This window comes from Medicago truncatula, chromosome 4 (genome assembly GCF_003473485.1).
Source record: "Medicago truncatula cultivar Jemalong A17 chromosome 4, MtrunA17r5.0-ANR, whole genome shotgun sequence".
Classification (NCBI taxonomy): Eukaryota; Viridiplantae; Streptophyta; class Magnoliopsida; order Fabales; family Fabaceae; genus Medicago; species Medicago truncatula.
In genome coordinates, this window is record NC_053045.1 from 42,261,596 (window position 1) to 42,282,786 (window position 21,191).

The following is a 21,191-nucleotide window of genomic DNA, read 5'->3' on the forward strand; positions in this document are numbered from 1 at the left end:
GCAGAGCCCAACCATTAGCTAACTTTATTAACGGATAGTTTTATTTAGGCTGAGTTTCTTTTCATAAATTTAAATCATTAAAGATACACACATCCAAGGGCTTCTCCCAGAGACGAGAAGACATTTCTGAATTTGACAATATAGTCTCAGCTTCTCGTTCTCTCTTTAATAGCAAATTTTCCAACTCTCGGGTGGAGTTCGTTAGGCGACAAACAAATGCGGTAGCTCATAATCTTGCAAAAGAGGCCACATTAATAGCTAGTCCCGTTACTTATTATGCTATACCCAATTGTATTGAATCTTTAATCATTAATGAAATGCTATAAGCACCTTTCTTCAAAACAAAAAAAAAGATACACACATCCAACAAGTTGATCAAGAGAATAATTAAAGTTTGAATTAATCATATGTGCATCATGTCTGCATATATGAACAAAAACAAAGAGGATGATCATACTATCCAAAACCATTTGATATATACAGTATGTAAATATATATTAGATACCAACAGATAATTTATTAACTGGAATTTGTCATCTCTTGTTGATCCACTGCTTCACCTTTGTCTTCTATGTACACTTCCTTTGAATCAAGATCAATAAGCAACAGCCGGAACATGGCAATCAAATCCTACTACTCTAACCTTAGACGATTTAACTCCAAACTTCATTCTAACACAACCTCTTTTCCGAAACGGTGAAGATGGAGAGGATAAACCAGATGATGCAGAAGAAACTACAGGTGTTGATTGAGGAATGTGTTCCTCCCATTTAAATTGCTCATCTTGGACCAAAGGATTAGAAGCTCTAACAGGAGGAGAGCCAAGAAAATAAGGTGGTGATGATGAAACATCCTTGTTTTGAATGATATGTAGAAGCTCTATTCCTACATTTGAATCATACCCTTCGTTTTCTTGGCAAAATTTCAATCTTAATTGCCTTGTTGGAATTGGTTTGGGACAAAAGAAAATACCCTTTTGGTCAAAGCTAACATCAGAATTGTGTTGAAGAACAAAATGATTCATATTTGCATCAATTTAGGTTCATCGGGTGATAATGATGTAATCCCTTGAATAAACATCAAAAACTTTTTCTGGGACGTCATGTAATGTTTGGTGTAGAAATTAAATTCAAATAGCTTGGTCTAATGCTTACAACTCAACAACAAACTTTTTGACTAAATTAGATTAACAGAACACCAAATAGCTTGCGTGCTGTATGGTCTTGTGTGGAAGATATAGCTGTTTTTCAAATGTTTAAGCAAATTTTCGGTATCTAAAATTAGAATATGACTAGTGTTTGTCCTGAGCTTATCTCAGTTGGTACGGACAATGCATAATAATATATGCAAGGTCTGAATTGAGTATATGTGAATCTTGTGTAAATTGTGAGTATTATAAACTCTCAAATACTGAATTTGATTCTTATGATCTTATCCATAAAAGAATATATAAAAAGTAAAAATCGATTTAAAATTAAAATCACATACAACATAAGTGAACTTGAGTAGATAAAAATTTAATAAAATAATGTGTGGAAACCCACATTTGAACACACATCCCGACACCTTTTGTAGGTCACACTAAATCATGAGAGTTTCATATATAAATTTGATAGCAAACTTATGAATGTTGGGATATGTATATAAGAGAGTGTCTTACTAACATTCTTAAATATAAAACAACACTATTATATCTTCAAATCAATTCAAATAATTCTCTTATATATTGAATTAACTTTACTAACCGATAAACACAATACTAAATAACTTAGACTAGGCTTAATAATAAAAATAAAAATAAAATCATATTTGTAGGTGTATGTACTCTACTATTAACATAGATGATGTAAATTTGTTCCCGTAAGCTTAACTCAGTTGGTTGGGACAATGCATAAAATATGTAAGGTAAAGGGTTCGAATTCCAGCCACTACAAAAAAAATAATGTAAATTTGTTCGCATATTTAACCTTTTCATTTTTTACAAGGATATCATGATGCAATAAAGCAACAAAGTGAACTGATTGCATTTTCTTCCTTCTACTAATGAACAAATCTTGGATTGGAATATATAGTTTTCCCCAAAATAGATCATCTATGCTAGTTTAGATAACAACATAAGTAATAAGTCTATGACAATTTGCAAAGGAACACATGGGACACGCAACTGAAGCATCTGATCACCTGTTAAATTGACTTGTTTCAACTCAAACATCGATGACTCACAGCATGAACACAATTTTTTTGTTGTTGAGACTTGAGAGAAGCATGAACACTTATGTTATGTGGTGGTTGGAGGATAACAATGGTCGCCTACCAAAACATGCTTTTCTATTTTAATTATAAAACTTAGTATAAAGAAGTTACAAGTAAAATAAGTGGTATTTTGTCAACAACAAAAAAAATTTGAAATCAGGGTGTTTTGGTGGTCAATTTGTCGATTCAAGAAAAGTTTTATATTTGTGTTAACCCTTTCATTTCTAAGGGAAATTTTTTAGTAAGGAGAGTTCACATGAAAGATGAATAAAATTTGTTTAAGAAATGTTATGTTCAAAAATTGATTTTAGGTTTTCTTAAATAATTTATTTTTAACCGAACTTATTAATCACTTGTCTCACCTTATCAAAATTAATTAAATGAAACATAATTAAAATCTCTTCGAGGATAATTTTGCTAATGAAATTCTCTTTTTATCGTTATATTTGAGAACGTGATATTTTCAACCATTTAAGGAACTAAATTAAATATCAAATCGTAAATTTGGAGTTTGTGTCAAATTTGGAGTCAAGGTTTACTGAATTACACATCTCCTGACATTGTGGCGTTGTCTCCTCATGCTCTACCTTATGGTCGGCTCAATAATTTTCAAAAGTAAATGAAGCCTAAAACAATTTTGAAATATGGGGGCTTTTTTGTTTGTGCACGGCGCTTTGTTGCTTATAAAATTCAATGAAAAATAATATTTTTGTTGTTAGGCCTAAAGCGATGGCTTTAGTGGCCTTACCCTTGGGTCGATCCTAACCACATACTTAAGGACATGCTCAGGCTTAGACATGTGAGAGGGCTCGCCTCTCTCGGCTCTATGATTCATCATGTGCTCCTACTTAACGGAGACAATCATTGACATCTTATCCCCCTAGCACGGTTGGCGTGAAATACAGGTGGAAATTTAGGTTAAATTTTTATTGACAGGTTGATCAATCCAATGAAATGCTTGCAAGCATCACAACTATTTAGCTTGTTGAGAGTAAAGATATCCACTATACTACACCCCTATGTCTATAATAAGGCCAATATTACAATACTCATAATAATATATATGTCAATTATTTAATGTGGTGTAATTTTTTTTATTTACTTATGTTTTAGTAAATTTACATTTTAAATTATTTTTTACTACAAGTATTGGTTCTAAACAAAACACCATGATACTAAAGAATTTGTTCATGGTACTTATAAAAAAAATGAGACAATGATAATATTTTGATAGAGAATTGGTGATCCATAAAATCAAGAATATAATTTGTGATAAAGTGGCATTATAAAATATTTTACACGATCAACAAATCACAATAATTTGTATGCGTGATTTGAAATATTTATTAATTAAAGTCGAACATGATTAATAATCTAACATTTCAGTGCAAATTAAACAAACTAAATCTTAAAATTCATTAATGTGATTATAAGGTCAAAATCAAGTAGTACTTAGTTTTATTTTCTCGTCTACGTCAACCTAAATGCACGATATGGATTGTGCTGTTATGAAAAAAACACTTAGTTGAAGGAATCTATCTCCATAAATCACCCAACAACCCACAGAAACAACCGAAATAGTTGTTGAAGCCTTTCTATATTTAGAAATCTGAAGCGGGTGGAGATTCCAATAAGTCACCAATTTTCCAACACACACTAATTTATACATTCCCATCATTTTCCAAACACTCATTTTCATATTATAATCTCTTTGCCATGAATGTGAACCAAAATATATGCGGATTCATCAAATTTGTTCCTTTTTTTTTTCTTCCTATTGTATTGTTCTATTATCGAAAATACTAGTTCTCAAATTCAACCAATAAAATAAACATGTATGGTCTATAAGACTTAACTCACTGTAATTCGGGTTCGAATTTGAAATTTCTTCTTAGTGTTTGTGAATTTTTAGATGATATTTATCACTCTATTGTGGGGTAATTCTCTTGGTTGAGTTAAATAGTTGAATGAGTTAAAATCTAAGTTTGAATTCTAATAAAAAAATAATAATAACATAACAATTAACATATTAATACAACTCTACTAACCAACTAATAATTACTAGTCTGCATGTTAAGAAATTCAGACATTTGAAATAAGTGATTAGAGGTTCAAATTTAAACACAACTAATACTTTTGAGTTAACAAAATTATATATGTTTGATATCACGACGGATATATCAGAATCACCGTTCACCGTGACTTTACAAAAACTGCAAAAATTAAGATGTGTAACATAGTATGATTCAAAATTTGATGATTGAATTTGTTTTCTCTTACATGATAGATCATGTCACGTGGGAAGACAAGAAAGAAAAATGTATAAATACTAAAAATTAATGAATGAGGTAGCGGCAGTGCATTGAGGATACTCGTGTTTTGAAACCATATATACCACCATATATATATATATATATATAACATACTTGGCTTTCATTTCACTAATGGAGTCTGTGATTTGTCACATGTTGGCCTTTTCATTTCAACAATTGTTGAATTGAAATCACATGACTCAACTAGCTCTCCACCTTGACCTTGTTAATTCAACAGACATTCAAGGTCCCGGCTTCTGTCCTGTGCAGCAGCAGACATGAACTGTGGTATTGATTGATTTCATTTCATGCCACACTAGCAATGCAGGTTTATAATTAACTTATGCCTCTGCATGTGGGGTATACTATAGGTAGTACATGTACAATTTTACACCCCTCCATCCAATGCTGTCCTTGCCATTGCTTGAATTGAACAAACCTACTAATACTATAGTGTATAATTGATCAATTGAATGAACTCCTGCTGTACTTTATTTTTTCTTTGGTAAAATTAATGTTTTTTTTTAAGGAAAAATTAATGTTAGTATCTGTCTATGAAGCACGAACATTCCTCAGATTAGGCGTGTCTCGGTGTCGGACACGTGTCGTGTCCGACACCGACACTTGTAATTACACTACATTATCTGATTTTTCAAATTATTAGTTGTGTCGGCGTATCAGTGTCTGTATTGTGTCCGTATCTGTTATATGTGCTTCATAGGTATCTGTTGAGTTTGAAGTGTGAGTCGTTAAGTTCTGTGTCGTTTATAAACGAGTAAAATATTAAATATATAAAAGATGATGATTTATATGTCTAATATTTTAAAGTTTTTTGTAAAGATGCGACATCTTCCTCTCTTGTGGTCATAGGGCACAGCTCGTTGTTGCTCCCTTGCTCTCTCGGACTCTCTGAGAAGTGGTATCATAGCCCTGCTTGTGGTGGAGCAGGTGTTGGACCATGTTACAGGAGGTGAGAACTAACACTTCAAGGGAAAGAATGTTGAGTTTAAAGTATGTGATTAATCCTTAAAAAAAAAGTGCGAGTGATTAAGCCTTGTGTCACCTATAGTTTTTGAATATTGGTTTGTTGTTTTATAATAGGAACTACTCCGCTAGGAATAATTTAAAACAAATATTCTTTTAATCATATATATTAACCAAAAATATTTTGATCATATAATATATCTCTTTCTGTATCTAATAATTAAACGTAGTAGAAAAATGGATAATGTGTTCGTCTATTCGTCACTTTATTATTCATAAAAAAGAAAACCACCATAATATCCATAAAAATCCTATTCTTCCCTCCCTTCATATCTGTCTCATAAATATAGTATTGTTTTTCTCCAAAAATTTACAAATCACTTTTAATAAATAAACATATTATCCTTGTAATACGATGCAGACGCACCATTTACATCAGGTGGCCCCAGAACCATAATTTTCCACACGTTGTTGCTTTTGGATTCTTATACTAACCCTGCCTGCGCTCAAACGAAAACGACGACCCTCCTTGTCTCTAGTTTTTGACTCTTCCCTAAACCATTAACGTGTCACTTTTTGATTTTTAAGATTATAGAGACTTTGAACTAAACATCAATTACTTTGTCAACATCAACACGTAATTACACTTTGTTTAGATTAATTATCTAATCACCACACCATGATTTTGATAGTTAATTTATATCAACCAGTGTATCATCATGAAAGGTCGTGGATATAAATTTGCTATGCAAGATATATATTTCAAAAATATTTTGTATTTTTTTATTCATGACACTGCCATATTTCATGTTTGAGAAATGATATTCGTAAACATGACTATTATAATTTTGACTGTAGTGTTTAAAAATGAGTTGTAACGTTTAGAAATTTACGTCTTAATAAAACAGATTTTATAAAACATGTTCAATAATTATGAATCAATAGCGGAAGCATACAAAATATTGAACACAAATATGAACGGATCATAGAAGTATCGTGTCCAAAATATATATGACAATTTAAGTGTAATGATAAAGTCAAACTCACACAATACAGTGAATCAATGTTCAAATTTTGACGGCATGCAAGATGAACTAATGTCCAAATATGATTAACTCATGCATGAATCTATAAGAAAATATCAGCCGCATTAGAAGTCTTGGTTACTTGAAATAGGATGCAAATATACACGACAACTATATACACATACATGTGTTTTACAGACAGAAGCTCCACTTCATGAGCGCGTGTTTTACACCAGACTCTAAAGGAGCGTAGGCTTAAGAAAGAACTACATGACCAAGTCATGCCACACGGTCATCACACATAAAATTCTATGTTTTTATATTTTATATTTTTGTTACATGGTATTTTTGTCAGATCTCATGTTGTAGTTGTAAGTGGATATGAAATTATGAAAATGTTGGTAAGGTAGCAATAATGAAAGTTTAAGAAATAATAATATAGCAGTGTACCAAACATAAACCGTTTTATAATGTACTAAATTCTTTTTCTTTATGTAGGTGTCCACATAGTCTTCCCATTGAAGTAAAGTTAGTTGAACATTGAGTGAGAAAGTGGCCAACCATATACCATACATCATACCCTTCTTTATTTTCTCTTTCTCTCATCATCATCATCATGAAATTACTATAAGTCCCACAAATACAAAGAAAATTAATTATAAACTCCATAAAAAGGTGAAAGTTTGCTAGAACAAGAAAAGTAACAAACCAAAGGAATTGGATTCTAAGAGAGAGAAAGAGAGAAGTATTATCAATCAATTATGTGGTGCTGGAAAGAAGAAGGAGGCTAGAGAGAGAGAGAGAGAGTTTCTTCTTTTTTGGTCTGTCTTTGTAACTTTGACAGTACTTTTTGCAACTTTGGAAGCTCTGTGACAACTAACAAGGTATCTTATCTATATGATCTTAAGTGTTTGTTAATATAGTATCTTTTGAAGATATAGCTTTTAAGGTTGTGTTATGTTTTTTTAATTATTATTATGGTTATGTTATGAATCATGTTGTGTTGGCATGGACATGTCTGAATTATTAGTATGATTCTTATGAATTTTCATCAACTTAATTAACAATAACTGACTTTACCTCGGGATCCTTTTAATTCAATTATATCCAACCTGTCAGAAGATTTATGTATCATAAAGTATTCTTGTTATAACTGAAAATAATTCACCTTCTCTTTCACATGTTCATAACTTGCTTTTTCTTCTCAATTTTCCTTAGTTTCTAGAGCAAAAATTCATCTTTCATTTTTCAAGTCTTCTCAGGTTTGTTTATATATTTCTTTTGTTAGAGAATTTCACTCTTATCTTAAGTTATAGTCTATAGTCTTTATGTGATGGATCCTTAGATTGGTTGTCTAAACAAGTGTCAAATTCAATTGATTAAAATTAGTAACACTTTATTGTTCTGCAAAAAGAAGGTTCTTTTCTTAAGGGTGAATGAAGACTTTTTCATTTCATGTTCATTTTTGAGTTATTTATTTATTTATTCAATTAATTTTTTACCTTCAACAGCTTGAAAATAAAATAGAGATGCTGCCTCCTTTCCGTCGATCGTTCTGGTGAGCTTAATTCTCTCACAATTTCTTCCTTATTCTTTGTGTGTGTGTGTGTGTGTTTTAATATATCTGGTATGTCTTGTTATTGCATAATATTGAAAAGTTAGCTGAAAAATGATTAAATTTAAAAAAAAAACACGAGCTTGCGCATTCCTTAAACCTTATTTCTTAATTTAAACTTACAGGAAGAAACAGGAATGCTACTGAGATGGGAAAGAAGGGGAGTTGGTTTGCAGCAATCAAGAGGGTTTTTACACACCACTCTAAGGGGAAGGTAATTTATCCTACTGCCTTCTTACATTGTCTATTCCGAGAAATGTGAAATGCTTAATTTGTTTTTGTATCTCGTTGTGGTTCTTATAATTGGTTTTCTTATGATTAGATGCCAAAATGGTTAACCATTTAAGGACATGTAGATATAATGAGAAATCTTAATTGAATGCTAGGATTATAATTATGTGATGTGATCACAACAGACCCGATATGAAAGGTCTCCTCTTGGCTATTATATGGTGTGTTTGTGGTGAAATTGAATTAAGAGCTTGGTAAACAGAAAATTTGATAAACTCCCTCCTGTGAAACAATATAAATTGAGTGTTGAAAACAGTAGACGAGAGTCTAAATTTTGTAACACACTGGTTTATCCCATAAGAACATGGTTTGAATCTCACTACTGATGTGAAGATTTCATGATAGAGTAGTTTGTAAGTACCTGTTTTCTGAGCTGAGACCTTTTCCAATCACATTGAGCGTCTCGGATTCAACTCACCTAAACTGTTATTGACAAAAAAAGTTGTAGCCAATTTCATGAGAATGGACTGTAATGGATAGACCTTTGATAATATTGAGAAAATTCTTCCTTATGAGTTATGAACATTCCAAAGCTTCTACCATATCAAAATTCCGGTTGATTGGCATTTTAATACATATCAAGGCTCTGCATCTTAATTTTTTTTGTCAAATGTCAATTAGTTTTGTTCATAACTGCTAAGAGATTATTTGAAATATTGCAAAAGGATTTAGGATATTGCTTTTAATTCATCCCATCATTCTTGCATCATATTTGCTTTATGCATTAGTTTTAAATTATTTTACCTCTTTTGTCTGAACTTTGTTTCTGGAAGCAACATATGCATGATGATATCATTATTTTACTATGAATCCGGTGCTTTCATAACTCTGCCTTTGAAGTTGCGTTAAGTTCTGTTACCGAATTTGAACTTGTTTCCGTTTTTCATATTGATCTATCTAAGTCTAATCATGCTTATTAACATAGCAGGATTCAGAAAACAAAAGCACAAAAGAGAAGAAGAAAGGTGTAGGAAAACTAAAGCATGGAGAGACCAATTCTTTCATCCCCCTCTTCAGAGAACCAAGCAGCATTGAGAAAATATTTGGTGACTTTGAAAGAGAACAGCAAGTACTTGCAATTAGGCCTCCCACACCTCCCGAGCGACCAAAAACGCCACCTTTCGTCCCTCCTAGAGTTGCTTCTCCTAGGCCTCCTTCTCCTAAGCCTCCTTCTCCAAGGGATCCATCTCCAAGGGCCGCTTCTCCGCGAGTTACCTCTCCAAAAGCGGCATCTTCGCGGAATGTTCATCAACACAAGGAGGTTCGCTACAGACCAGAACCAACTTTACAGAACCAGCATGTCTCGGCGACTAAGATCCAGTCTGCTTACAGAGGTTATATGGTAAGCTTTTATATTTTATTTTGAATTTCATAAATAGAATTTAGCCTTTTTGAGGTGTTCTCCTTACAGTCATATTAGAGAATTAAAATAGAAACTATAATATAAAAAGTAAAAGTATTTAGGTTAATTTTTTATTAACTTTTAGTATATGAGAGTTTCTCATCTAAGATAAGTACTAAGTATTTGGTTTCTAAATTAGGAAAATGCCGCTTAATCCATTAATTTTACCAGCTTTTTTATCGATCATGAAACAAAAGTATCCTAATTGTAATATGTGGTACTTGCAATATACAGGCCAGGAAGAGTTTTAGAGCTCTGAAAGGTTTGGTAAGGCTTCAAGGAGTGGTAAGAGGACAGAATGTGAAGAGGCAGACAGTTAATGCCATGAAACACATGCAGCTGTTAGTGCGAGTTCAGTCTCAGATTCAATCTCGAAGAATCCAGATGTTAGAAAACCAGGCACGATATCAAGCCGAGTTCAAGAATGAAGCTGGAAGTACCTTGGGGAAAAGTGCTTTAGGACACGGTGTAAGTTATCATACTCTTCTTTATCGTATCCATCAATTTTATATAAAGTAGCTTCTTGACATCTAATACTTCTATTCTGAAATATGTGCATGATTATATTTTCAACTGCCTTTACATAAATCAGACTAATTTATTTTTGATAATTTGGAATTTTGGTAAAGTCTGAGGCAGGTAACAATGAAGATTGGGATGATAGCTTACTGACAAAAGAGGAAGTAGAAGCGAGGTTGCAGAGGAAGGTTGAAGCAATCATCAAAAGAGAGAGATCAATGGCATTTGCATATTCACATCAGGTACCCGCCAACACAGCGTAGAAATTTTATTTATGCCTTTCTTTTGGCTTCAATGTACTTATGATCCCCTATTTTAACTGTAACAAAATTTTAGTCCACCCATTTCTAAATATGAGATTTTTGTCTCCTTGTTTCACAAGTTTCGGGAACTTTTTCCCCGATCCAGTTTAGCTAATTTTTTTTATGATGTAGCATATTCATTAATGATGTGGAATTATATTTTATGATGCAACATTGCTAATTTAGATCACTATTTGTTGTGACTATGCTAACAGTTATGGAAGGCCACTCCAAAATCAACTCAAACGCCTGTGACAGATATGCGATCCAGCGGATTCCCGTGGTGGTGGAACTGGTTGGAAAGACAATTACCAGCATCAAATCCACCAGAAAAACAGGTTCTGAAGAATTTCCAATTCACACCACCAAGACCATATTCAGAACAAAAGACAAGTCCAAGACCTGGCTCAAGCTCTCAAAGGCCTTTTGCCTTTGATAACATGGATACACCAACTCCAAAATCAACAAGATCGACTATATTTCCATCTTCAAGACCATCTAGAACTCCTCCATTTAGAACTCCACAAGGAAACACTTCAAGCGCGACGTCAAAATATTCAAGGCCAAGGGGAGTAGGATCCAATTCACCTTTCGACGTACCGTTGAAGGACGATGATAGTCTCACAAGCTGTCCACCGTTCTCCGTTCCAAACTACATGGCTCCAACTGTTTCTGCTAAGGCCAAAGTACGTGCTAGTAGTAATCCAAGAGAAAGATTTGGCGGTGGTAGTAGTGGCTGTGCAACTCCAACAAGCACTGATTCAAAGAGGAGAGTCTCATTTCCTTTGTCACAAGGAATAGGGTCATTCAAATGGAATAAAGGGTCAATGTTCTCTAGAAATAAGGATCCTCATGGCTCTCACAGGACACCAGATAAATACCAGTCACTTGAATCTATTGGAAATGTGAGTGTGGATTCAGCTGTATCCTTGCCTGCAAGGGTTGAAAGAAAGCCTTTTACAAGATTTGTGTGATTTAATTCTTTCTTTTTTAACCATTTTTATTTTTGTCTAATGTTTTGGTGGTGTTATTGTCAGTTGTATTATGATTATGATTATGATTATGATTGAGAGTGTATTAGTGGTGATGATAGTTTGACAGAAGTATACTCCATTGTAAAACTAATAAAAAAAACATAATAGGAAATAATGGTTTGATAACTTTTGATTTGAAACTTTTGTTTTTTGAGCTTAATGTGTTGCTATGCTATAAAATTCATTTTCATTGTACTGGAAGATAAGATTCAACTAGTATGTTACGTTTTACATATTCTTGAGAGGACGATATTCATAGAAATGTGATGGTATATTAAGATTTTACGTGGGGGTTTATTACCCCCACCCTTTAGTTTTTTACATTCCCACACCCTTTTACAAGTCTTTCATGAATGCACTCATACTAGTGAGTGCGACGCACGGGTGGAATTACCGTCGGCCATGGACTACATGATGTCACTACGACATATGAAAAAAAAACTAAAAATATGAAAGTTGTAAATTTCTTGTATAAGTTCTTGCACCAATTATGTGATTACTAAAAAACTAAAAATATGAAAAAATGTAGTAATACATTTTATGATATTCCTTGTATTATTCTTGTTTTATTTCAAGTTATGAAATTAATTTAAGTTTTCTAATGTGTTATGTGATTACTTGTAGTGGATTGAATGAGAACGATTGTTTGAAGGCGAAGTTTCATTAATATGAAGAAAAAATTGATTGGTTTACCGATAGGCTGCATGATGATGCATACACACTATACGCACCACCGGGCACCACGACACAAAATTGCAAACTAAAACCATGAAAGTTATAATTTTCTTGGATGAATTCTTGCACCAATTCACTTGGGATAACACATGAAATATTTTCTTAAAACTCATTTAAGTACATGAAAGAAAACTCACAAGACAGACAGCTAAATTACACAGGAACTATATTCTATGAAATACTTCCTAGTACACGACATTCGCAGTTGAAGTCATTGGGAGAAAAAAAAAAACTATATTTTTTTGGCATTTTCTTGTAAATTTGAATATCTTAAAGTCTTCTATTATATGAGATTACTACCTATCTGAGTTATAGAATCTAGAAACTGTAATTTTCCTCAATTCATTTTAATGATTTTAGTTCAAATGTTGATGATAAAAATTTAGTTAGTTGTGATTAAATGTCATATAAAATGCATTTGATCAATGCTATTGTTGATAAATAAACTAAATTTTACACTAATGTTTAATGAATTCTAAACAATTCCATTTCCTGATCCCTTCTCTACTAGTGCATTTTATAAATTAAATTAAGTATGATTTGTTTGAAGATTTAGTCTTATTTAGAGTTAATTTACACGCTAATAAATATGAATATCACTCATTTGCAAGTTAACATTCAAGACTATTTGAATGGAATGCATAGAAAGCTTTGGATGAGAAGCAAAAATCAATTTGATCATGTTCACAAAAGCTTTGAAACTTTTGAAGCCAACCGCTGGAGTTTAGCCTAAACCTACTACTATTTTTTGTCACCATTAAAAAATTATAGAAAAAAGGAACAAGCCAAAATAGGGGATCTACAATTCATAGGCTGCAATAGGTTTTTTAATTGTGGTGTCTTTGCTAGTATATTTTCTTCGATCCAGAGTAGATTTAACTATTCTCAATTGTATAAGAGTTTGGATTCTACTCACGCATTTTGCATCCATCATAAATCTAAGTTAACTTATATGTCATCTTATCAATTGTGCTATCACCAAATCAAACAAACAAATGATTAATCGGTTGATTACACGACCAAACCAATCAACTAAGCACCAAATTTCGCATGACGGTCAAAGACTCAACAATTCCAAATTATAGAATCAAACATACACTAAAGTATGCTAGTGTATAATATAATTCAAAAGGACTTTAAAACGGGTTTTGAAAACGCTTCTAGATAATCAAACCTTTAAAACCATTTTATTTGGTATATAGATTAAATCTAACCTTTTTCTTTGACTAGTAGAAGATAAAATCAAACTTTAAAATATCAGATCCTAAAATAAAATAATAATAACTAGATAAAGCGAAAGTTTATTCTTTTCGTGTTTAGTTTTTTTTCCTTCAAAGCTGTTCAAGTTAATCCCTAAATTAATTCCACAAATCCACCTATATATATTCAAAGCTAACTATAAAGCAACTTTGGAGCCTGTGTTTTGTGTGTAATGGGCTTTATTATTTACTGACTTTTCAAGTTGTTTTGGGAAAAATCCTTGAAGTGAGTTTTATAGGGATGCATTGATTGATATGGTTGAATTTGTACGTTGGATTTGGATAATTTGCGGGTAGAATTTGTTGCAATTGTTATTGAAAATCAATTTACTGACTTGGACCTGCTACATCATCATCAAAATTGACGCGTCGATATCATTGTAATAGAGATTCACTAAAGTTATGGTGTTGTTAACAATTATATACATAAAGGATAAATGTGAAATTACCAAAAATGTAAATGATCAATAGTACAAACATTAAATTTAAAGGACCGTCGAAATACATTTAACCTTTCTTTTATTGGAGCTTATTCATAAAAATCATGTTGAAAGCGATTTGGGTGATTCACTTACAATTCTAGGTGATATTACCACTCATTCACCTAACCTATCTCCGCTTGTTAAAAAAAATCACCTAACCTATCTCCTACCTAGCATGGTTACCACTAATGAGATAATGACAATGATGAAAAGAATATGGTTGATGATGGTTGATAATATGACAAATTTGAAGGTTAATTTTCTTGTTGAAACTTTAAATATCGGTGTTACTCATGAATTGGAGATATCACATTGCTTTTGAAAAAATAAAGTTGATCATTACTCCGTTTTAAAATGAGTGTCGTTTTAATTAAACAAAATTATTTTAAAATAAATGTCACTTTCAGTTTCCAATGCAATAATAATTTTTTATTTTCAATTGTACCCTTCAATTAATATTATATTGCACTACTTCCAAAGGATTATTCTTTCTTTAATGAAAAACAAATCAATAGTTGATTAGGATAATTTGGTAAAATGGCTGACATTTGACTATTTTATTTCATTCCTTAATCTGTGTGCAATTGGTTAAAGTGACACTCATTTTGAAACGGAGTGAGTAATATGTATATGAATATGATGAGAGGAAACGACATTTATTAGGTATTTGTATAAGAGAAATGTTCCCTCCGATTTAAAATATATGTCGTATTTTTACAGTGTGCACTATTTATATGACTTACTTTGATCATATTGTTAACTAATATATAAATACAAATGTTAGCATATAAGATGTTCGATTTGTTTCGATAAATATTTACAAAATATTAAATTTTTTTACTTTTGATAATTAAAGATAGGAGAATGCTCACCATTGCCCTTGGGGCATTGGATAAGGAGATAAAAATATAAATATAACATTGAAAAATAGTGAAAAGTGATAAAATTTAACTTTTTAAAAGTCAAAATATTGTTGAAACCAATGCAAACATGCTACTTTTGGCTTCCTTAACCATTGTCCCGAGGGCAATGGCTAGCAAGACCCTTAAAGATATTAATGATCAAAGTTATGTATTGGCATGTGTGAAGTGGTTGACTGCGACATGTATTTTGAATCAGGTGGAATATTATTTATACAACTATTTTGTAACAATTTTTCTCACATACTTATGTTATGTTTTTATTTTATACCCTATTTCATCTCTCTACTACTTTGATCTTTAGGTTAATATTTATTTTTCTTTATGAGTTTATGGTTGTCTCGTAAGTTATGATATAAATAGTTGTTTAAATAACACATCATATCTCTTTGCAAAATCGTTGAACTATAAGTTAAGACTTTTTTTCATAAGTGATTTCTAAATCAAGGAAAAGTATATGAATAAAAATCTCTTCAAACTCAATTATATAATACTTACTTGCTCAAAGGTTTGGTCCAAAAACGAGAACTTAGCTAGTTATTACCACCACACGTACGTAGTTACCAGATTTTTTGCCGTTCTGCCTCAGCCAACGTAATTACTTGTGTCTTTTTCTACGTGAATTTAACTGTAAGAGTATCCCATAAGACGACATAAAACGCATATAGACACACAACACACACAAATGTGAAAGATATACTAATAATACTATAAATCTAAGGTAATTAAGAAACAAAGAATGCACATTTTCTTTTGGAGAACACAAACATCAGCAGAGATGGTATCAAAGTGCTAAATCGAATCTCTGAGGACATATGCTTGAATGGTAAGCCAAAGAAAATGATGTAGAAGAAATCAAGAAACTATTATAACTGGCAAAAATAGTATACGTGTTTTAGTGGAACATATACGTGTTTCTTAAACTGGGTTGGTGTGGATTTCTAAAAATCAAATTTGTTTGGTAAGAAAATATATAAAGAAGAAAAGTCCAACAATTGTTTGTAGTATACTAGGAAAATATTTAAAATTACGTTAGCAAGATTTATTTACATTATTGCCTAGATTTTTTTTTGAAAAATAAAAAATGGAATATATTAACGAAGGCGATGATACCTCCCTATTACAAGGTGTACCAAGGAAGTCGTCCCAAGAAACAACCAGTCAAGTATAATAATTACAGAAACACGGTCAGTACCCAAACAAATAAAAAGGTCCGACCACCATCTATGAGAACCGTACATGAATGTGGCATTATTAGCCTTCAGCCACCAAAGCGAGTGGTATTTAACTCTATCTAAAAGCTGCACAATGGGGGCTTGGATGTTATTAAAAATCTCGTTGTTGCATTCATTCCAAACCAGCCAAACATACAAAAGCCATAAAAACTTAAGAAACAATCGACGCTTCTTCGAATGACTTGTATAATGAATAAACTGAAAAAAGTGGTCACTAATATTGTTGGGCTCGACTCCTTTGATGTCAATCCAAAACTTGATGAGTTGCCATACGGAACCAAAAACTTCACAATGAAGGAACAAATGAACCGTTGATTCGTCAATGTCGCACCGTGCCACACATCTATTATTGCCTAGAATTAGTGTTACTTCTTTTTATTTTTTGGGAAACAAAGTAGTGTTGTTTTGTTGGGTTAATGGTGTTTTACCCCCTGTAATATAGGTCATTTTTTGTTTCCCCCCCTGTAAAATATTTTTTTTGATTTATCTCCTGTAAAATTTTATTTTTTTTTGGAATACCCCCCTAATAGGTCATAAAAAAACGAAAAAATTCTGCAAAAAAAAAAAATAAAGTCGTTTTTTTATGACCTGTGGGTATTCTAAAAAAAAATATTTTACAGGGGATAAATCAAAAAAAATATTTTACAGGAGGAAAACCAAAAATGACATATATTACAGGGGGTAAAGCACCATTAACCCTATTTTGTTTTAAGGAAACAAAGTAGTGTTACTTCTAAACCTCTAATTATTTTAAATATGAGTTAATTTAAACTTAACTCTTACAAAATAATAATGAATTTAAAACATAATATATTCACTTTTTATATTTTTTAACTACTTTATTCTTTATAAAAAGTTATCACTGTTTACAAACAACAATTAATGCAAATAAAAAATAAACCTAATGCAAATGGATAGCTACTCCTTTCAACTGCAGTCGACCCTACTTTCTTTTATGGAGAATGCAAATGTATAGCTACTTCTTTTATATATGTTTTTCCTTCTTTTTTTCTTTCTTTCTTGAGATGTAGTTTTTTATCATTGTTTCAATGACGTTTTTTCTTTTATAAGATTTTCACTTTGATATAAGTATAGAGATGTTTGTGAATTTTAAATATAACAAATCATATGTTTATCTCCTTAAAAAAAACTGTGTTTAACTTTTTCAATGAAATATAGTATAAATTCTTATATTTTTTATTGACACAACAATACAAAATTATTATAGAAAAATTTGTTCAAAGATATAATTAAAATTATAAAAAGTAAGTCCAAAATTCTTTATCCTTGTTATATGTAAATCTTAAATCATTTGATATAAGGCCAAACTAACTAGCGTCTCTAGAACACTAGTTAAGGGAACGAAAAATATAATTATTTTGTTGAAAATATCATATATATTTTTTACACTTTTAGAAGTATGACTACACAAATTTCAAAATATATTATATTTACTTCTTAACTATGCTCTTGGTGGCATATGTTAACATTTTCCTTTTATATATTGTACTTCCTCCGGTCCTTATTATAAGAAAATTTTCAAAAAAAAACTTGGTCCTATTTATAAGAAAATGTCACAATTTTTAAAGTGCGGTTATTGTTTAAAAAGCTTTTCTACCCTTATTTAATGTTTTTCTTTTTAATATTTATGGATATATTTAATGTTTTACAATTTTTTATGAGGGTATGTGATAGATATTTTAGCAAGTGTACTAAATACTATCGAAGTAGTAAAAATATCGTTCCCACGAGGACTGTGTTAATCTCAATTTAGCAATAAGGTTAATATTTAGGATGTGTAAATTTCTTTTAGTGCCCGAGACAGTAGTTTTGATTGCATAAAAAGTAAATAACAGAAAATAAGATAGTTTTGGAAAAGACAAGGAGAGAGATGAGATCAGGTCTTTCGAATCATCGATGTTCCCTTAATTGGTATACTGCACCTATTCGTATTAATGATTTTCTAATTCCACGATAGTTAACAAAATAGCCCTAATCAATCCCTTGAGTTAGGACCCTCTTCTCAAACTAAAGCCCCTAATTCCTTAGGTGGTCTAATAATCTTTGAAAGTTTTAAGAACGTTAACCTAATATCACTAACAAACGATTATCCATTCCTAGACTAACCATGTTTATTAGAACAATTCAATTAGGTCTAAGTCGAAAGCTAGGGTCAGTAGTCATTCGTTCTCACTAAATCATGTTTATATTTGATCAGGATATAAAAAGCATTAAGAACAATTGAATTGAATAAAAACTAGATTGTCATTAATAATAAATAGAGTTTCACAGCAACATGGATCAATTATGGTTACAAGGATTCATCTCAGACCTAATCTCTAAGAGATTTAGCTACTCATAATTGAGTTTACAAATAGCATAATCAATGGAAAAATTAAAACATACATAAACTGGATTAGAGATGATGAAATCGCCCCTTCTGCAGTCTTCTCGGTGTTAAAATCGCACTTTAGCTCTCCAAAATCGTAACCCTTGTTTTCAGAATAGTCTTCAGCTTAAATAGACAACGTTTTCAGCGTCCAAAGTCGCACCACGCCTCATAAAATCGCGCCACGCCACTCAAAATCGCGCCACGATTTCAGTGGCTGAACCAAACCTTCATTCTGGTCACAAAATCGCGCCACGGTTGCCAATTTCCAACACTTCCAGAATTTCTGCTTTTTACACTCCTAGGCTGTCTAAAATTGCTACAGACTCAATAAAAACATCAAAACAACTGTTACTTCAAAATCTTGTATTTTTCATGCTTTCCTTATTGTTTAAGCTTGCTTGTGAACTCAAAATTATCATAAAAAGACTCTAAAAATAGCAAATGACTGACTGTGTCATCAGTATGCTTGTAAAGATATTCAAAAGGTTACATTAATTAATGAATGCATTGGTTTTATTTTTTTGGTTTTGTTTCTTATAATATAAGAGAATGATCTTTTTTTAGGTTCATTGAATAATCAATGTATTTGGACTACAATGTAAACTAAATACATAGTTTATTCAAGGGTTAATTAAGTAAATGGTCCCTATAAATATTCAGAATTTTGCTTTTAGTCCCTACAAAATAAAATCACACTTTTTAACCCCTATAAAATTTTCCATCAGCATTTTTAGTCCCTGTAAATTTTTTTTCATCAACATTTTTAATCCCTGTAAAAAATTTCCATCAACATTTTTCGTCCCTAAAATGCTTAAGAAAAATATCACAGGGACTAAAAAGTGTGATTTTATTTTGTAGAGACTACAAACAAAACTGTGAATATTTATAGGGATTAAAAACTTAATTAACCCTTTATTCAGTGAACTTAAAAAAAGAATCTTCTCTTATATTTAGGACCGGATGAAATAACATCTTTAACATTATTGCATACTCCTTTCGTTTTTAAATATAAGCAAAATTTACTTTTTAGGTTCATTCATTTAATGATGTATGTGGTTCATAATATAGACTACATACATCATTAAATGAATGAACCTAAAAAGTCAATTTTGTTTATATTTAGAAACGGAAGGAGTATGTTAATCTTGATGCACCTTGGTAACCAAAAAATATCTTGGCCACCTCAATAACATATAAAGTGGTCTCAAATTCGTAAAATTTTATAGAGATGTGTAAGATTTGAAGCCTTAAATCAAATAGTCAATTTTGTAAAATTGCATTGGGTAAAATATTACTTCCTCAGTCTCATTATAATTATTACTACAATTATTAAGAAAATGATTAATTGTGTTGATTTTAATGGTAAAATGTGTACTTTACTAAAACACATTTATTAATTATGGTTGATGGAATAGTTATACTAATAAATAAGGGTACGTTATTGGAAAAAAAGTAATGAATGTTGTATTGATATTATAAAAGGGATAAATAATTTGAAATATTTTTTTTTAGAAAAGATGACACATTGTGAGACGAATGGAGTATTGAACATTTACACAGATGTAATTTCGTCCGTTCTAAGAAGTTGCTTTGGGGAGTGTGTGTCTAAGAAGTTGGGGGATGGTTCTGACACTTTGTTTTGGTATGATAGGTGGTTATGATCAGTTTCTTTGTGTGAGCGGTTTCCTAGGTTGTTCGATCTTGCTGAGAACAAATCCATTACGGTGGCAGACTTGTTCTCTCTTGGTGTTGAGCGGGGTGGGGAGGCGTGGAAGTGGAGGAGGAGGTTGTGGGCCTGGGAGGAGGAGGAGTTAGAGGAGTGTAGAGCCTTATTGACTGATGTTTCTTTGCAAGATTTTGTTTCCGACAGGTGGGTGTGGTTGCCAGACCCTTTGGTGGGTTACTCTGTTCGTGGTTCATATCACATGCTGACTTCTAGAGACGTTCCTCTTAGGGATCCTGCATCATCTTTGATCTGGCATAATCAGGTGTCGTTGAAGGTTTCTTTATTTGCTTGGAGGTTGCTTCGTGATAGATTGCCTACTAAAGCTAATTTGGTTCAAAGACGGGTGCTTGTCTCAGAAGCTTCTCTGTGTGTTTCAGATTGTGGCATGAGTGAAACAGCGCAACATTTGTTTCTATCTTGTGACGCTTTTTCATCTTTTTGGTCTCTGGTGCGCCATTGGCTGGGTATTCTTGGTGTTGATACCAATGTTCTTCTTGATCATTTTCTTCAGTTTGTGAACTTGACAGGTGGAGGTAAAGCTATTAGAGATTTTCTTCAGCTTATTTGGCTCTTGTGCGTTTGGGTTTTATGGAACGAACGTAATAACAGACTTTTCAATAATGTTGTAACTTCTATTCCTAGGTTGTTAGATAAAGTTAAATATATGTCTTTAGGCTGGTTGAAAGCCAATAAGGTTGTTTTTAG

At 31.8% G+C, this 21,191-nt stretch overlaps 2 protein-coding genes across 4 annotated transcripts; one reads left to right on the forward strand and one right to left on the reverse strand.

Annotated features, from left to right (window-relative positions):
- Positions 1-141: 141 nt before the first annotated feature.
- Positions 142-1,228, reverse strand: LOC11445173 (uncharacterized). Its single transcript, XM_003608030.2, has one exon. It carries the CDS (start codon positions 1,022-1,024, stop codon positions 596-598), a length of 429 nt encoding a protein of 142 aa, XP_003608078.1. The 5' UTR covers positions 1,025-1,228; the 3' UTR covers positions 142-595.
- Positions 1,229-6,943: 5,715 nt separating this feature from the next.
- Positions 6,944-11,897, forward strand: LOC11445112 (protein IQ-DOMAIN 14). Of its 3 annotated transcripts, XM_024781700.1 has the most exons (8): positions 6,944-6,975; positions 7,073-7,458; positions 8,086-8,132; positions 8,315-8,403; positions 9,409-9,822; positions 10,117-10,350; positions 10,512-10,643; positions 10,919-11,897. In XM_024781700.1, exons 4-8 carry the CDS (start codon positions 8,338-8,340, stop codon positions 11,675-11,677), a joined length of 1,605 nt encoding a protein of 534 aa, XP_024637468.1. In that variant the 5' UTR covers positions 6,944-6,975; positions 7,073-7,458; positions 8,086-8,132; positions 8,315-8,337; the 3' UTR covers positions 11,678-11,897. The 3 variants fall into 3 exon arrangements, with proteins under 3 accessions (XP_024637468.1, XP_003608080.1, XP_024637469.1); XM_024781701.2 differs by lacking the exons at positions 6,944-6,975; positions 7,073-7,458 and adding an exon at positions 7,756-7,836; XM_003608032.4 differs by lacking the exons at positions 6,944-6,975; positions 8,086-8,132 and having other exon boundaries at positions 7,100-7,458.
- Positions 11,898-21,191: the final 9,294 nt, after the last annotated feature.

What these genes read in the sequence shown, in the direction of transcription:
- LOC11445173 (XM_003608030.2), bottom strand. Translation starts at nt 1,024, where the DNA reads ATGAATCATTTTGTTCTTCAACACAATTCTGATGTTAGCTTTGACCAA.
- LOC11445112 (XM_024781700.1), top strand. Translation starts at nt 8,338, where the DNA reads ATGGGAAAGAAGGGGAGTTGGTTTGCAGCAATCAAGAGGGTTTTTACA. An exon ending in CTGCTTACAGAGGTTATATG is followed by an intron (nt 9,823 to 10,116) that starts GTAAGCTTTTAT and finishes TGCAATATACAG; the next exon opens with GCCAGGAAGAGTTTTAGAGC. An exon ending in CATTTGCATATTCACATCAG is followed by an intron (nt 10,644 to 10,918) that starts GTACCCGCCAAC and finishes CTATGCTAACAG; the next exon opens with TTATGGAAGGCCACTCCAAA.